This window comes from Zonotrichia leucophrys, chromosome 1A, assembly GCF_028769735.1.
Source record: "Zonotrichia leucophrys gambelii isolate GWCS_2022_RI chromosome 1A, RI_Zleu_2.0, whole genome shotgun sequence".
Classification (NCBI taxonomy): domain Eukaryota; kingdom Metazoa; phylum Chordata; class Aves; order Passeriformes; family Passerellidae; genus Zonotrichia; species Zonotrichia leucophrys.
Genome location: NC_088170.1, coordinates 42,147,365 through 42,165,178, shown reverse-complemented (window position 1 = coordinate 42,165,178; position 17,814 = coordinate 42,147,365). Strand labels below are relative to the sequence as shown.

General features: G+C 40.3%; 1 protein-coding gene across 8 annotated transcripts; it reads left to right on the top strand.

Annotated features, from left to right (window-relative positions):
- Positions 1-2,080: 2,080 nt before the first annotated feature.
- On the top strand, positions 2,081-16,907 carry TCP11L2 (t-complex 11 like 2). Of its 8 annotated transcripts, none has more exons than XM_064702536.1 (11): positions 2,081-2,212; positions 5,072-5,193; positions 7,173-7,346; positions 8,587-8,722; positions 8,960-9,080; positions 9,815-10,035; positions 10,912-11,048; positions 12,086-12,273; positions 13,630-13,811; positions 14,528-14,700; positions 15,187-16,907. In XM_064702536.1, exons 3-11 carry the CDS (start codon positions 7,211-7,213, stop codon positions 15,429-15,431), a joined length of 1,539 nt encoding a protein of 512 aa, XP_064558606.1. In that variant the 5' UTR covers positions 2,081-2,212; positions 5,072-5,193; positions 7,173-7,210; the 3' UTR covers positions 15,432-16,907. The 8 variants fall into 8 exon arrangements, with proteins under 8 accessions (XP_064558606.1, XP_064558602.1, XP_064558603.1 ...); XM_064702532.1 differs by lacking the exon at positions 2,081-2,212 and adding an exon at positions 2,219-2,425; XM_064702533.1 differs by lacking the exon at positions 2,081-2,212 and adding an exon at positions 2,219-2,425 and having other exon boundaries at positions 5,069-5,193.
- Positions 16,908-17,814: the final 907 nt, after the last annotated feature.

Sequence of the window (17,814 nt, the reverse complement as noted above, 5' to 3'; positions counted from 1 at the left end):
TTTGCCTTTGAATTTGAAGACAAATACTTCAGTGGGGAGAAGTAGCAACCCTATTTGCCTCTCACAAGACTTACTTCTCCTTGGAATATAGGAAAACTCCACAGAAGAACAAACTGAGAAAACATGCTTACGCCTGCCTTGTATTCTTTCTGTCTTGATTTTCATATCTGGGCCTGACAATCTCAGTCAATCCAGAGTTTTAACATCCATCTCTTAGCACTAAAGCAAATCTGCCTGGCTCAGTTATTATAATTAGGGAAAAATGTCTTGTGACTTTAAGTTATGTTCTTAATTTAATTGTCATAAGCCCTGGCATAAACTATAGCCATAGCCATGGCAACTATAGCCAAAAGGGCATGCCTTGCCCTTTCCCTCTCCTCCCACACTAACCATGAGTTAGCCACATACTAGGAAATTTCTGACCCACGGGGCCAAAAGCAGCTGCACATCTTATCCACTCAGTAGCTGCCTTGCTGTTTGCTGGATAAAGCAGAGCATTAATTATAGACTTTACTGTCTTTGACAGTTTTACTGGTAACAGTAAGGAAGGTTATGAGCCAACTTGCTGCAAAGAGTGAGCACAAACTAGTCCTTAATTTCAATTAAGTGTTTCTGTAGTGAAAGGCCAAGAGTTAAAGTTGACTTGAGACACTAGTCAAAATTCCAAATGTGTACCTTTGTATGGTTTAACACCCAGGAAATAAGCACCACAGTCACCCTCTCTCACCCCACATGTCCCCAGTGGGATGAGAGGGAGAATCAGAAGGGTAAAAGTGAGAAAACTTGTGGGTTGAGATAAAGTAAGTTTAATAATTGAAAAAAATTAAAATTATATCAAATTGTAATCAAAATGAAAATAACGAAGGGGTAAACAAAAGCCAAGAAGGACAAGTGAAGCAAATGAAAACAAGTTCTCACCAGCAACTGACTGATGGCCAGCCAGTCCTCAAGCTGTGCCCCTGCACCAACCTTCTCTTATTGCTGACCATTTATCCTTCCAAGGATAAATTACATCCTTGGAAGTCATAACAGTTCTGTACAAAGTAGCCTGTCTGTATATTATCACAGTTTTTTACAAAGATCTTTTGAACCTCTTTCAGACTGTCATTGCCATGTAACACACCCAAAGTGGAGCAAAGCAGTGCAAATGCAGTTATTTAAAACATTGTCTTCTTTATAGAAGCTACCTGATTAGGCTGTTTGACTTAATCGTATTTAATGTCTCTGAAGGCCAGGCTGACAGGTGCTCTGCATCGCTGCCTGGAAGCGCTCCCTCTCCAGCCAGGCACTTGGCACTTGTATAGCCAAACACTGTTCCCTGCTTCAAGCCCTAGATATTATAGCAGAGGTTACTGGGACCTACAGTGGGCTTTGGTCTACCCGAATACAACAAATGTTTGTTCTGTGTAGTTCACCACGTGTGCTAAAGGTTACCTGCAGGAAGGGGAGCTCTGTCTTCATGATGGGCAAGGCTAGCGTGTTAGTGAGCTCCTGCCTCAGAGACGACTGCGGGTGTTTTGCCCTCCGTGCTTCCTGGTGGGTGAGGCAGTGGTGGCACGTAGCTCCTGTGACAGGAAGAGGTGATGACCCTGGCAGGTACTGCTAGCCCAGTGGGTGCGTGAGGCTGCCAGTGCACGAGGTCAATACAGCAATAAGCAAAGCATTTATAATGATAGTGCTGCACTGCCCCGTGCTGCGTTCCTCAGTGGGCGCTCAGCAAGCCTCCGGACACCACAGCCGTGAGCGAGACGGGTGACTAAACTCAGCACGGGGCCGAGTGGCTCCCCTGAAGCCGCGGTGGCGGAGGTGGCAGTGCAGCGGGGAGCCAAGATGGCGCGCGGAGGGGCGCCACACTGCTCCCCCATCGATAGGGTAAGGAAACGAGGGCAGAACGTAGTTATAGCTCCCTTTGCAGCGCAGTGCACAAAGGCGGGCACACGCGGCGTGGGACACTGTCCCGTTCCCCCGCACGCCCGGGCTCCGCGGGGTCGGTGTTCCCGTCCCCGACGCGGCCCGGGGGCGGGACCGAGGCGGCCCCGGCCCGGACGGACGGGGCCCTTCCGTAAACACCACCCGGCCCATCCCCCGGCCTACCCCCGGCACGCCGGCACGGCCCACTGCCAGCGCGGGGGAGTCCGTCGAAGCATCTTCCCGTGTCGCCGCATATTTCCCCAAACTTAGTGTCCAGTCGCAGGCAAAATGAGGAGATACGGTTAGTTTCTACCGGCATAAGCGGAGGCTGGCCCAAGCGCCGTGTATAACTCGCCGCTGGCAGGCAGGAAAAGATGACGCACCTCCCCGCTTCCACCGTCAGAGATGGACGTGCCCGAGGAAGACACTAATAGTCCGGGCTGGGTCTTTAAATCTGAAGGGGGGAGTTGTGTGCGGCCGTGGCGAGCGTTGTGTAGGACGGCGAGGGGCAGCGGTGAGTGACCGGCTGGGGACAGCAGGGCAGGGCTGCTCCGGCCGGCCGGCGGAGCTGACACGCTGCGGGGTGTCCGGGCACACTGGGCCATGAGTCGCGGGGTGAGTCCGGGACAGTGCTAGCTCGGGGCTGCCACCCTCCTGTGTGGTGTGGGTGGCAGGGAGGTAGTGGACTGGCCCGTCGCTCTGCTGTCCCGGTGGGGAACCCGCTGCAGCAAGTGGGTTTCGCAGTTCCTGCGCTGGGTCCGTAGTTCTCTCCTTGCCCCGTGTCTCCTGGGCTTTCGCCTTCCCTTACTGTGCGCCGGGACGATACGCCCCGACGGGCGCAGCCGCAGGGTCCCCCTGTGCAGCCCTGGTGAGCAGGGCAGGGGCACCCCGACACCTCCCCGGCGGACGGGGGCTGGGGCGCTTAGGGGTGGGTGCCCGGGCTCGCCTTCTCTGGGGCTGACAGGGAGTGTTCTCTCCTTGCCTCTCCCCCGGACTCCCTCCGCCCGGACCTGTCCTTGGAAACGCTGTTTGTTTTGGTCGGAGGGTGCCAAACTCCTGCCTTTGCTAAGTGTTAAAAACATGGGGCCGGGGGAGGAGACAGGCAGCGAAACAGATGGAGGAAGAGGAGGAGCCGCCGGCTCCCCTCGGTGTCTCTCCCCCCGCGGGGGAGGGCAGCCGGCAGGACGGCCCCGGTCCCATCGCCGGCCTGTCCGGGCGGAGGTCACTCCCGCGGGCAGCGCTCGGGGCGCTCGGCCGCGGCTCACTCTCGCCAATACGGTTTTTTAAGCCTTCACGGAGAGAAGTATCTCTTCCAAGAGCTGTGAAACTAGAAAGCTAAAGGGGAGAAATGCCGGCTGTAAACTGTGAAAAATGAGGCGGGAGAAAATGCAAGTAACTCCTAACAAAGGCTCTTTTCTGTTCTTGTGTGGTGAGTGCTGACAGAGGTGGAGTCAGTGAAAGGGAAACTCTAGACCAAATGAGATTCAGTCGGTGCCAGTTGAAGATAGTAAGAATGTGAACCCAGCAGAATAAACAAAGTTAAGACTTTCATAGTGGTAAAACTGGACAGAGCACTCATAAGTCTCTGTGTCCATGCACACTTCCTTTGAACAAAGCAGGGCTGTGGAAAACCTTTGCTTGAAGATGGTATCTGAAGAAAATACCCAACTGTGAAACTCTTTCTCCCTCCTTCCCCCAGGTGCTTCAAGAATAACTTCTAAAGCAAAGCTACAGAAATAAAAAGTGTGTTTGTGTATTCTAAAACTAACCTGATCTTGCACTCTTAGTAAGTTCTAAATGAAGAATCTAGTTGGGTGATGCAGTAACCAATTAAGAACAAGATGCCTTTAAGCATCTGCAGTTTTGTATTAATTTTCTTTTTACTAAAAAGAATAATCCTCACCTGTCTAAATAGCAGAAATGTGAAAATTTATTTCCTTATAGTTGTAATCTTGGGGTTGGTACATGTAGAAGATACTTTTAGCTTGGTCTTCCAAAGCATTTATTCTTAAAAAACCCTACAGTATGGACTGATTGAAAGAAAGAAAATGGTGTCCAACCTAATATAAATATAAATGTGGGTAGTCTTTAACGTAGCAGAATAAAACAGGTTGTAACCTCAGGCTGATCCTTTAATAGAACTGTTGGGATATTAATATGTGTATTAAAACAACAGCCTAATATGTAATACTTTATAAGCAAAATTTAAAAAACCCAAGATGCTATTGTTTATCCAAGATGGTGAGTTACAAAGAGATTCAAGGCTGAATTTTGACATATTTTTATGTGACTGTTATATGCTAATTTAAAGTTCTAAATGAACTTAGCCGTTAGTTATTAATGAGAACTTCTGTGCTATCTAGAAAAACATAAGGAAAATCAGCTCTTCCAGTGTATGCTATAAAGCAAAGACTGAATAACTCAGTTGTCTATTGTTGTAACTAATTCGAAATGCCATTTTTGGTTTGTACATACCTTTCATATGCTCAATGACTGTATTTTTGCCTAAGTGTTTTAAATGGCCTGTGCAGGTTCTGCTTGTATATTCATGTACGTTCAGTTTGATGTGTTTATCTTTTAAATGTAGAATTTAGCAATAATGTTCTGAATCTGCAGACTACACCCACTCTTACTTCCTATTGTACTTGAAGCATTCTACTAGGAAATGTATTTAGTGTGGCAAAAGATTGCAGTGGCTTTTTGAGTGTCACCTCCTATTGCTGTGTTGAAACTTCTTACTTAAGCCTTCTGAAGCCCCCTACTGACAGCTCTGCTGTCTGTATATGTGCATATATTGTGGGAGCAGGTATGGTTTTGATATGTCAAAATGCATGTGGATCTTTGAAATGCAACTGTGCATTGATCCTTTGCTGGGACTAGTGCTTAAGGACTTAATGTATATGGACTTCTAATTCTACCTTAACCACTTCATCTTCTTAGAAATCAAGGTGGGGTGGAAAATGTCAGTGCTGACTTGCCTTCATGGCTGGTTTAGTACTTCTGTCAGAAGAACCTTGCAAAGCTAAATGTTTGTTAACATTGTCATGCCTACAGGTAAGAGGAAGTTGATGAAATGATGATGTGTAAATTCTGTGAGAGTATTTGGGGTTTTAATGGTCATTTACCTTCTTCCATGTTCTTAACACCTGAACTGAAGCAGTAGACACGCCGTGAATTGCTCACACTCCGCAAGCAATTTGCAAGACTTGGGGCCACTGCACTGCAAACAACATTAATCAAATCTTTTGATGGACCACATCCTGCAACGTTAATATTTTGGAGGTTAGTTATTTGTATGGAAATAAAGGGGTGATATACAAGATTAAAGCCTGGAAATACAGTGTTCTTATATTGATTTTAAAAAATTAGTTGGAGGGTAATAAAAACTTTGCACACTCTGTACAGTGTACTGTATTTAAATGAGCAGTTCGAAATGAAGAACCTCAAGTATGTTCTATAACTAGTTTGTTGCAACTAGTTTCTGATCTTCACTAACTTTGAGATCTGTAACAGATTTTAATTGAAGAAATATTTTGTTTCTTCTCTAGCATTAACTAGTGACCCATTTCTAATTATAACTTAAATACAATTTCCAAGCCAAAATATCTGTATGTAGTGTTTTTTAGGTTCTCTTGCAACTCTGTCTTGTTTAGCCAATACTGTTTTAAATATTTGCTTCTGAGAAATTATAAAATTGCTGTTCTAATAAGAGTTATGATGCTTAGGATCACTGGTAATGTTGCAAGTTCTGAATGCATGACCTCTGAGTTCTAGTCAAGTGTCTCTTAGTGGCTCCTCCAGTACTGTGATAAACTGTTAGCTGTGTTCTTGCTAATGGGACCAATTCTTTTCACAAAAAAAACCAGTGTAAAGTATGACATAAGTAAGGTGCTCAAGTGCATCCTCTTTCCTCTTGGGGGAGGAGGAAGAGTAAACACACACTTAAGAAATGTTAATAATTTCAATTAACAGGGGGGTGCTCATCAGTGTAGTAGCTCATCAAATTATAAAGGCCTATTCAGGATGAGTTGGTACCCAAACAGTCAAAAGCTTTAGGCTGTAGCTAGGTGCCAGTATAAAGAAATCTTAATTTTCACTACCTTTGGTCTATCCCAGGACACCACAATATGTTGATTCACATAAGTACAGACAAAGATCATCCTTTTATTGCTAAAAGTGTCTTTTTTCCAAATTCAGCAGTTGCAAAGTGTGGTATTCCCTGCCTACTGAAGTTGATGTGATTTAATAGTAAATGAAGTTATCTGTTAAATTTGCTGATAGAAATCATTACTGCCTATGTCACTTCATGAAGTCCACTACGGAATGCTTTGTGGTCATAATTGGAGATGGACTGCTACTTTTGGTATCTGGGCCAAATTCCTTTGGTAGTAATTACAGCTGACTTCCAGATTCTCATTTTAATATAATTATGAACATATTTTTCGCTTCCTGTCATGCAGTTGTTAATCATCTGTATCACACTGTGCAGCTGTCCACATTTTCTGCAATTGCAGATTATCTCTGGGAGGCAGTTTCTTTACAAAGACAGAAACACTATGAAGCACAACACTTGTCAGTGGAGGTTGTTGTCTCTGCTAAATAGAATGTTAGAGGCTCAGAGTTGCCATTTGACTTAACCAGAAAACCTATCCACCCACCTTCACCCCTAGGATGATTGGTTTTTGGGTCTGTGCCATTGTTGGTCTGATTCTGAGCACAGACCCACCTGAAGGCCAGACTTCCAGCTACATCCTGTCAGAAATGTAATATTCTGAATTACTTGCCTGTTCTCTGCCTGCAACTTCTGTGTTTGCTTCACAGTCGTTACACTCGGTGAGTCTGTTTGTGGAAGGAAACTCATTGCTACACACCACTTCTTCGTGAGGTCAGGTGGGGGATGGTGACATCACCAAATGCCTTTATGGACATTGAAAACTACCAAAATTCTTGCAACAAGTAGCTTCAGGTGTTCCTGTGGGCAGTCTTACATTATTTTAAATATGACCAATTTCGGGACTGTCTCCCACAGATTCATTAAGGTATGAAACAGCTGAAGGTACAAAGCTTTCTTACAGAAAAGGTATAGTTTGTTGATAACTATATGATTCTGTTTTTGTCAAGCCGAATCCTTTCCTTTGCTTTTCCTGTTTAGGAAAGGCAACTATTTGATCTTCATTCACAATATAATGATCAGTAGCTGACTTTTGAGAAACAAACAAAAGTAAGTGCTGGTTTTATAGGAATTGTGTTTGTCTTTCCAGGTCTTGTTTACTGTGTAAACAAGGTAAAGGGATTCAGAATGCCTCTCAGTGATGACCAGAACAGTGACTCAGATTCTTCACGGCTCTCAGAAAGCACAGTTTCTTCCAGTGACACAGAATATTCCAGGCAGAGCTTTAACAGTGATTCTTCAAGCAAGCCCAGCTCCCCAGCGTGTAAGCCTATTTCAGCCTCACCTGCATTGTGCATGGACCAATAAGGCTAACTTACCTTGTTTCTCCTTGCTGTCATGGGTAGAACCTGGGATTCTGAATCTGTGTAAGAGTATTAACAGAGAGGCATGGCTTTCTCTGTGCTGTGAAGCAGTGCATCTCCTGTGTGTGGAACACCAGCAGCAGCTGTATCCATGGGGGTCTCCCTGTGCACTCCTTCCCTTCAGAAAGTGTAAGAAAAGTGTGTCACCATGGTCTTCCTAACCTTGACATTGGTAGCAGCCTCCCACTCAACCAGATATGCTTTTGTGCAAAGGGTGGGTTTCTTCTGTTTGATCCCTGTACTTAAAAATTATTTCGGTAACTTACAGATTTGTAATACCATACCAAGTTACATGTAATTATCTTGAATTCACATTCTTCTTTCATAAATACTAGAATCAAACAGAAAACACACATTTCCACAGAGAGGATAATTTGAGTAATGGTAAATAAAACCTTGGTTATAATATGGTTTCTCTGTATCTGTAAGCATTTGCAGACCATGCTTACTTCTTACATCTATGTAAATTAAGTCTTATATTAAAACAAGCTTATTAGTGGAGCTGCAGTTGGCAGCTGACTCTGTCTTTCTTTGTTACCAGCCTTCCAAATACTAAATTAAATTATAGAATTTAAAGATTTAGAAACTTCAGGAATTTGCTCTTGTTTTCCAGTGTGAAGTTTGTTTTGTCATTGCTGCTAGCTCCTAAAAAAATGAGTATAACTTAATTCCACAGCAGACTGAAGATCTACTGATTTTAAGTGGAGGGGTTTGTGAGTCAGTAACTTAGGAACCTCTTCAACAGCCATTGTGCTTGGAATTATAGTGGACATCTAGTATCTCTTACTGCCCATGCTTTTGGTTGGGTGGCTTTGACAGAACAGTTAGTAGGAAATCTGTGAAATGCAAGATCCTGTTTTAAAGGAAAAAAAAATCTTAGTTCAGATGCGGAAATATGAAAATGCTCCTCAAAATATTTTGAGGCTTGTGTGGTGTTTCCTCACAAACACACACACCCCTGATAAGCTGGGAGTTTCCTGAGTTAGTGTTTTAGGAAGATATAAAGACTTGGTAATCTTGTGTTGCTTCTTCTAGAGTACTGGAGTCCAACTAGCAAGTAGTAAAATTTCTAGGTTTTAGTATATTCAATTGCACTTATCAGTATAGATATTTAGCTTGAATTGATCTTGTTTGTTCCAGCAGCTAGCCCTCCCAAGGTTATCACATTTGATGGACTGATGGCAGCTACAAGAAATCTGTCAAACTGGACTCTAGCTCATGAAATTGCTGTAAATGCAAATTTTTGCATAAAACAGGAAGACTACCCACAAAACAGGTAAGAGCTTGAATTTTGCACAAAGTAGCACTGGTATTGGAAAGGGAGGAGAAACGAATGGAGCAATCTAGACTGTGTTTAGGGACCTGATGATCTATCATCCAAGAAAGATGTGGTTGCACGGCATAGTATTTGGGGAGGTGTGTTTCCCAACAAGTGATCAGTCTCATCTGAAACAGTTACAAGGATGGAAGCTGGTTGTGAGTCTTCTCCATATCTAATTGACTTACTCCACAGCTTTGCAGGCACAGTGAAACAAATTGTACACAAGGCATTTTGGGATCATTTGGAATCGGAACTGAATGAAGATCCTCCAGAATACAAACATGCTATCAAGCTCTTTGAGGAAATTAAGGAGGTAATGTTCTTCTTTCTCTGCGTTGATTTGTCAGCTTAGCTTTAAGAGTCCCTTAGTTCACCGAAGGGTCTGCGTAACTTATCAGACTCAACACCTTCAGATTTTCCTTTTATAATATAAAGCCATGATTATTCAGAACTGAAAATAGATGTCTATTTGTAGTATATTTATATTAACCAGGAATGTGGCTGCAAACAAACAGTGGCATGTTCAGTCAGCTTTTACTGCACAGTGATCAGTTGAAAGTCATCTCTTTTCCCAAAGCTTCACATCTCTACTAGCCGTTTCCAGAGCCATACTGTGAGCTTAGGGCATGAACAACAGTATAAACATGATTGGACCTGCCCACTTAAACTTCATTGTTTTTGATTATCGCACAGGTGAGCATACAAACCTTCAATCCCGGCACAATACTAAGCCATTCAGAACTTTAAGTTCATAAATGTTTGTTTTACAGGGTAGCCTCCCAGCTTTTGAACAGGTCTAGTTGTTGACTTGCTTTTTGTTTTATTGGTTTGAGCATTTTTGCAGAACTGTACTGGTTTGGTTTTTTTTTTTTCCCAAACAGTTCTTTTATCCCCACAACCTTTGATAATGTTCAGTCTTGAAATGTCTTGTTATAATCTGTCAGCTATATACACCTGACAGGAATATTAAAATTTCACTCAAGTGTGCTTACTAAGTGGTTTGGTCTTTATTGATAAGCTTTTTCTTTTTTGCTCCCTCTATTTTAGATTCTTCTTTCTTTCCTGACTCCTGGAGCAAACAGGATTCACAATCAAATTTGTGAAGTTCTTGACACGGATCTTATAAGACAGCAGGCAGAACACAATGCTGTTGATATTCCTGGGCTAGCTAACTATGTCATCAACACTATGGGAAAGTTATGTGCTCCAATAAGAGACAATGACATAAAACAGTTAAAAGCAACTGACAATATCGTAGAGTTACTGAGGTTGGTATTTGAGTGTGGTGTTTGGAGAAAAAAATTGCTTTCTGAAAGGGTAGTAGACAGTGGAAGGTGGGGGGCTGGGTAAAGGAAGTCTGAAGTTGTGTCAGTTTGCATAACAACTGTTCTTAAACCATAAGAGAACTTCCTGAAGCGTTAAAGAAGAAGAGCTCTGACATGCTGACCAGATTGTGTATCTCACTTTGTAATGAAATGAGTAGGATACCTAGATGAAACTGGGCAGCTCTGAATATCTAAACCAACAACTCTATTGCAATAATCTCTGTTTCAGAAACTTTCTGTCTTGCTCATTCTTACAAAATGCAAACAGCACACTTGTACTGTTTCTTCTTGAAGAGTTAATTGCATGCTTCTTTTGGAAGGCCAAACTTTGGATTTACAGGCTCCTGAGTTAAGATCTTATAACTTGAACTAGGGCAAAACATTTGCCTAACAGGGCAGAAAACAGTGTTCTTGAGGTACGCTGAAATATTAAGACTAAATGGTAGTTGTTCTACTGTGTGTGTATATGGGAATCAAAACAATTGCGTCAGGAGGATTGTTTCTCTTAATGCAGTCAGTGACCAAAAAGTTAAAATCTGTTAATTTTAGCTGAAATATACCAATTCATGTAGTTTTTCAAAAACTTACAGGGCTGTAGTGTTTAGTGATGCTACATCAGTTCTGTTCTTTATAACTTAGGCCAAACCTTATCTTCAAAAATCCAGATGATAGGTAATATATCTGTTACTCTGAAGTGCCAGTGAAGGCCTTCACTTCTCCAGAATTGAAATTAAAGTGATAGTGTACATGTGCTTCACGTGTGCTGATGAAAATCAATAGATTAAATTAAAATGTGAAATTTTAAATTCTTCTTTTCAGACAAATATTCCATGTTTTGGATCTGATGAAGATGGATATGGCAAATTACACAATTAAAAGCCTTAGACCATACCTCTGGCATAACTTGGTGGACTACGAAAGAACAAAATTCCAGGAAATTCTTGAGGAAACACCAAGTATGTACCGTGCTATATTAAATTTAAACTTTTCTTTGAAAAGAAGCCCATTTAAATACATGCTGTGAAAACTCTACAACTCTACAACAACTCTACAAATTGTAGTTAACTTAGATGAAAACTTCAATTTCTTGTCTGTATGTAAGTAATGGGAAAATTTTTTAACAAGCAAGCTATCACTGGATGGTTGCTTAACTTGCTGTCAAGTTTGTCTGTCTGTAATCTGAGGCACCTTCAGACAAACTTATATTTCCTGAATTGGATGGTGTCTGAAAAACAAACAAGTGGTGACTTGTGCTGTTTGGATGCAGAAGCCCTCCATAAGATGAGCCTTTTCTCTTTTGTGTGCAGCTGTTCAGTTGTTAGTGTGAAGTAAGCATGTAAAACCAGTTAGTGCACCTGAAAGCTGGAAGGGCTAAGATCTATTTTTTAATAAACAAAAGGCAGGCTCTGAACAAAATTTCTTAGATGATGCAAAGTCAACTTGATCCACTATTACATGTTTTGTGTGATTTGGTTAAACAGTGTTCAGAAATGCATCCTCCAAGAAGAATAAGTAAGCATGCTAACATCTGGAGCAGGGGCTTCTAAAATGAGAGCTCTGAGCCACTGATAGGGCCTGCAGTGTTCATTTATGCAGCCTGAGAAGAACTGTACCAGAACAAATCAAACATTTTAATCTTCCTTCACCTGTACCTTTTAGTCTTATATCCTACCTGATAAGTGGTTTCTCCAAAAAAGGGAAAGCAATCCTTTGGGAACTCAAACTTTGAGACTTCTATTACCTAAAAATCTTGTCTGAAGTCTTAACAATTTGTGGCTGAGTTTGTACAAACCAGGTAGAATTTAAAGGTGACCAGTGGAATATGATCAGTGGAAGAAAGGGAGAGAATTACCATTTGTGAAGACTCAGCTGTCCACTATGTTTAAGTCTTCAGAAATTGAATTCTCTTCTGTATACAAATCTTTTTTTTTCTCAAGGTAGTGCTTATTTTGATGAAGGCATGCAGTAAATCTGTGCTATTTACAATGCTTAGGTGCCCTGAATCTCACAACAGAATGGATAAAGGAATCAATAGAGGATGAATTGTCATCTATTTCTGATGAGTCTTCATCGTGCCCTGGTGCTGATAGTAGTTCAAAACCAATTATTAGTCCTACACTGGTGCTAAACAATGGCTACTTGAAACTGTTACAGTGGGATTATTGCAAAACAATTCCAGAGGTAAGAAATGTATTTTGGTGTCTTTACATTACCAGCTATATGAAATCATTAGTGTGATACAATAAACTTGCTATTCATGACAGTAAGTGAATACTCTTTTGCACTCCTTTAATTTCTGCACAGTAAATCTGAAATTAGGAGATTATATTCTAGTCCAGATTCTGAAATTTGAGATGGGCAAGTCAACAACCAGAAAAGAACAAGGTCAAGGTTGTTCTCGCTCTTTCCAATCATAGCTCACCAGCTCCACCCTAAGAGCAATCTTGGCTGTGGTCAAAGGCTGGGCCTTGTATTGACAGTACTTTGCTTTCTCTGTCTTTAAAAGAACTGATTGTAGCACTCCATTTTTCTAACAGCAGCAGGAATTGGCGGTATTGCTCTTCAGAACAGAATCAGTAAAAAACTTGAGTTCTCTGAAGCAGGTGTTTTTCCTTTCAGTGTAAACTATTGCTTCAAGATTAAGTGTTCAGTTTTTCCCTCCAATTCCTGATTACTGACCTCTGCAACTTTCCATAAAGCCAGTGGGAAATTTGTCAGCAGTCAGGGCTAACATTTGCATTTCCAGAGAGGGCCTTAGCTACATGTAGGATGGCCTGGCAGAGAACTTGTTAAATACATGGGGATGCTCTTGGTGTTCTCAGTCAGTGGACAGAAGTGAAACCACTTCCTTACCTTTCTGTGAGCAGTTTTGAGTAAGATCTACATACAGATGTCCTCTGGTAGATCTAGCTTGCCATACTATGAAATTGCTACTAACTGCAGTTGGATGTTAATGCCCCTGTGCTGCTCAGGATGAACTCTTTGTAACCTAAAATGAACTCCAGCTACATCTTGCTGTGGGGATTACTTATGCTCTTGGTATGATCAGCTGGCTTTTTGCCTGGAGCGGATTATGTATCACTTGCAGAACCAGCTCAGGTGGTTGAATTGGTGGTTGTCAAGCACAGTTGTTCATTATTATCCATCAGTTACAAATCTTGGCATTTTTTTCAAAAGACACCCAAATCCAGAAGACAGTTCTATATGTAACTTGGTCATTACAATGTCTTCTGGATCCTCTGAGCATTCTATGTCGTGGGCTGAATTGTTTGTTACAGATTTGTCAGCAGTGATATGGAATAAGATGCAATGTCCTCAGTTTCCTCATTACTTTTCTTCCAGCCACAGGTTTACTTCTGGTACTTGTACAAAATGCCGCTTTATACTATACTACACTACATATTTAGGGTATTTCAGTTGCTGTCTGCTCTGGGTTTGTGTATTTGTGATTAAAAATAGTGCTTCATGACTACATCCTAGATCTCTTTCCTAGATCTTCTCCTTATTGCTAAATTAGTATTATTGTTTCAATTCTAGACTCTAATAACAGATGAAGTTCGTCTTCAGGAGTTGAGAGAAAAGCTCAATCAATTAAAAGTCATAGCTTGTGTTTCTCTCATAACAAACAACATGGTGGGTGCAGCAGTTGTAGATGTGCCTGATTTCACTGATCATCTGAAAAGGATCTCCCTTCCTCTTCTTGAAGGCATGAATAAGAAGTAAGGCCTTTTTTTACTCTTTTTTTGATGGTAAATAATTGGAAACAATTCTAGTGTCATAGCTGGTGCTTGTTATTAATAGGAAGATATGGAATTTGAATAATTTATATATTCCCTTTATGATACAAGGCCACTATATGTTAGACAAGTGTTTTCAAAGGTAGATTTTAATGAAATCTTAGTCTTGGTGTTAGTGTGCAAATTTTGGAACCTAGTAGTAAACTTCATTCATACACTCCTAATACTGGGGAGACTGTGGCAGTACATTTACTAAATCCTCTTGGGAGTTGCTTCAGGCTTGTTGTAGGTAGTTCAAGTTACTTGGCTCCATATTTCTTTGGCTTCTTGTGCTACAGGCAAGTCTGATGTATGTGACTGTCTTTTAAGAGTTTTCCACTCTGTTTTTTCTCATGAAATGCTGTGCACATGGCCCAGAAAAACAGCTGGGCACAAGGATAAAGTGAACTGGTGTCACTGCTGCACACATGAAATTACTTTTCCCATTTGTATCACAGCTAGGTCCCGATTTTAATCTTCCACATAGGAATTTTCCTGTATATGTAGATTTACATAAATATGCAGCAAAAGATGAAAACTTTTCAAAATCCTCATTGCAGAGACCAGGTTGAAAATAAAAGGGAAAGGAGACGTGTGAGGGCAATTTACGACCTATGCTAGAGAAACTTAAGAATTTAATACTTTTCCCTTTCTTCCAGAAGTTTTGACTTGAAGGAGGCTCTGAATGCTATTGGCATCCAGATTTGCAGCATAGTGAACAAGTCGCTAAGTGAAAGAAGTCTTCCCACTCTTAGTGAAGAAATGCAGAGTAATTTAATGGGTCAAATCGCTCATATTGTTGAGAAGAATAATCCTGTCTGTTCCTTGATTGGTTAGTAAGAGACTACCTAATTGTTGTACTGTATGTGTCTGTTTATAAACTTACTGGCAGCAAGCTTAATCAGCTGTCTCATTATCTTCTAAAGCTCTTTTCTTACTGCAGTAAAATACTGGCTCAACTAAGACTAAGGATATGGTGTTTACTTGGAAATGGTATTCTGGGTATGCTGCAGAGCGTGGTTAGTCACAGCTGGAAATAATTGTAAAAGTGCATGTAGAGACAAACCTAGGCAACCTAATATTTTGGAGAAGAATTTAGATAAAATGAGTCTTTAGTCTTCTTTCTGTCCATTCTGGGTTTAAACATACTGTTTAAGAAACTTAAAGTATTGTTTCCCACTCCAAAACAATCTTGGGAAAGAGTTGCTGCTTACATGTTGGATTTTTTGCTGTGCTGATGTGCAGGGTACTTACAAAGTGACTGTGGCATCATCTTGGGTTTACATTTGTTCTGAGCATACTTTATATTCCATTTCAGACAAACGAATCCAGCTCTTCATGAGAAGCTTGCTTGCTCTTCCGAGTTTTCAGAAGTGTATGCCTACTATGCCAGGAGGCCTTTCTGTGATTCAGAAAGAGATAGAGTTTCTGGGATCTCAGTATGCAAGCATTGTAAACTTCAATAAAAAAGTGTATGGACCATTCTATGCAAACATACTTAAAAAACTGCTTTTTCCTGAGGCAGCAATGGAGAAAACAGAAGCAGAAACATCTAGCAATTAAAAAATGTACCCTTGTTTTTAATCTTCCAAGACAGTGGGGAAGTCACATCTCTAAAACAGCCTACTCCAGTAACTGTTGATGGGGAAAGATCTTGTAAAATGCATACAGATAGTTTCTAAAATTCACTGTAAAGAAATGAATGTCAAGGTCATATATATATTTTAATAGAAAAATATTTGTTTAATGGATTGTCACTTGTAATAGCCAGTGAATTATTAATTTCCATAGTAAGCATTTATTATGACTTGCAGTGGGAAAGAGCTGGCAATGTACTTACTGTTTTGCCACTATCAAAACAATGTTATTTTTCAACTCAAATATATTTACATATAGCAATGCATATTAGGAAATGAGAAAACAACTGTAGATAAAATGTACTATGCTTATATAGTATTTTTGTAGAGTAACATCTCAGACAACAGTCATGTTTCTGAGAATACTTTGAAGAAGAAAGTATAGCATAACTGCTTTAGTAACCAAACCCAGGTTCATACCAGGCCAAGTTCAGGTACTCCTGCAATTACTGGACCCAGAACTTTGCCTCTGTTACATTAAGGAATGCCAGTGTTACAAGCTGTTTTCAGGATAGCAGTTACAGAAGCAGCGTTCACAGCTTCAATTATGAATGATTCAGAACTTCTCAACTCTGAGATTAACGATAAACACCTGAGAAACATGATGTTGGGGGTGGAGTAAATTTCTGTATATAAATGTGTTTATAAGCATTTTGTTTACTCGGTGGAGGTCAAACAGAACTTTTGAGATGTGTATGTATTGATCCTTGATTGTAGTGGATGGGTATTAAGTATTTTTAAGTTAGGTCTTTCTAACCTTTGTTCCCAAAAGCACTTAACCCTGACCTCAGAGTGTACCACAGAAGAACTGTCCCTTTCATGCCCTTATCCAACACAATGTAAATTTTCACAAGATATTCTTAGATCTGAAAGCAAGAGCCTGAGTAATTAGTAATTTTTGAAAATATTATTATATTCACTTTTTTACGGAGTGTATGAGAAATGCTCCTGTTTTCCTCAAATTTCTTTGGACTGTGCCCCAATACTTAGATTTAAGAATACTTACATTTAAGGCATTGGGAATCTTGCATACAGCAAATGAATAGGATTGAAATAGAGAAATGTGGAAGTGAACTCCTTTAAGTTTACACAGGCTTTATCTTGTGTATTTCAGATTAGTGGGATTAGATAATGCTGGAATACATATTATAGACTTGTTCTTGTCTATGAAATTGAATAATTTACTTGAAAATGATATTTTAATATATTACCATATGATACTCCTTTTAAGATGTCATATATAGAAAACCTTGGTGTGGTACAAGTTAGAGCTTGTTTTTAATATTTTATATTACAGTCTATTTTTTATGAAGAGACAAAAATAACCTGTAAAAGCATAATGTGTCACACAAATTGTTTATGTACATTACTGTGTCTATCATAAAGGTCTAAAAAACCTGGGCATTATTAGCACTGTGGTTTTGTAGTCCATTTCTACAGGAATGTGTACCCTTTATAGCAAAGGAAATTACTTCTATTCAGTTGTTCTTCAGTGTCCAAGGACTTCGGTCACATGTAAATGTTAAGGAAAACTTTCTTCAAAATGCCTTTTTAGAGAAATTTCTCTAGTGCACTTCTCTTCTATCCTCTGTGAAAACATTGCACAAAATAAAGATGAATACATGTTTTAAAGGGAACTGTTTCCTGGAAAACCTAGGAGAAAGGAACTCTTAGACTATCATAACTGTGCCACTAAGTAAGCCAGGCTTGCTCAGATAAATATGAAATTTTGGTAGGCAATCCAAAATCATTAAGAGAAGAATGAATTTAAAAAACAGCTAGAGGGAATGAGTCTTAGTGATTTGCTACAATTTCACACATACCTACATGATTTTGAGCTTCAGCCAAAAGAGGATTTTATGAACATTTGAAGGTGATCGCTAATATGATTATGAACTTTTAATTGTAATATTTTATATCCATTCTATTGTACAAATAGATATCAAACTTCAGCTCTTTAATGAGCTGGGAAAACTCTCATACTAGTTTTTACCACTAAATACTCAATGCATAGCATTTATTTGTGGGGGTGGGGTGGGGGTTGGTGATTAAGGTGACTTGCAAGGGGCATTTTATAGCATGGCCTCTGTTTCAAGCGATTGTTCAATGTGTTTTAATTTAATGTTTCAAACAGGGACGTTGCATCTGTTTAATGTCATGTGTTGCATGCTGTTTATGCTACTGTGGCTGAAATGCACTTGACTCTACTCAGAAGTTGTCCTTGTGAAACAAGATGCCATTCTGTAGCAGCTTTGTTTAAAACCAAGTATTTGAGGGTTTGTATGCATTAAATTTTGTTTGTGATAACA

Excerpts from the sequence above, each read along its gene's own strand:
- TCP11L2 (XM_064702536.1), top strand. The coding sequence starts at position 7,211 with ATGCCTCTCAGTGATGACCAGAACAGTGACTCAGATTCTTCACGGCTC. Across the intron at positions 11,049-12,085 it reads AATTCTTGAGGAAACACCAA|GTGCCCTGAATCTCACAACA; the intron begins GTATGTACCGTG and ends TACAATGCTTAG. Across the intron at positions 13,812-14,527 it reads CTTGAAGGCATGAATAAGAA|AAGTTTTGACTTGAAGGAGG; the intron begins GTAAGGCCTTTT and ends CCTTTCTTCCAG.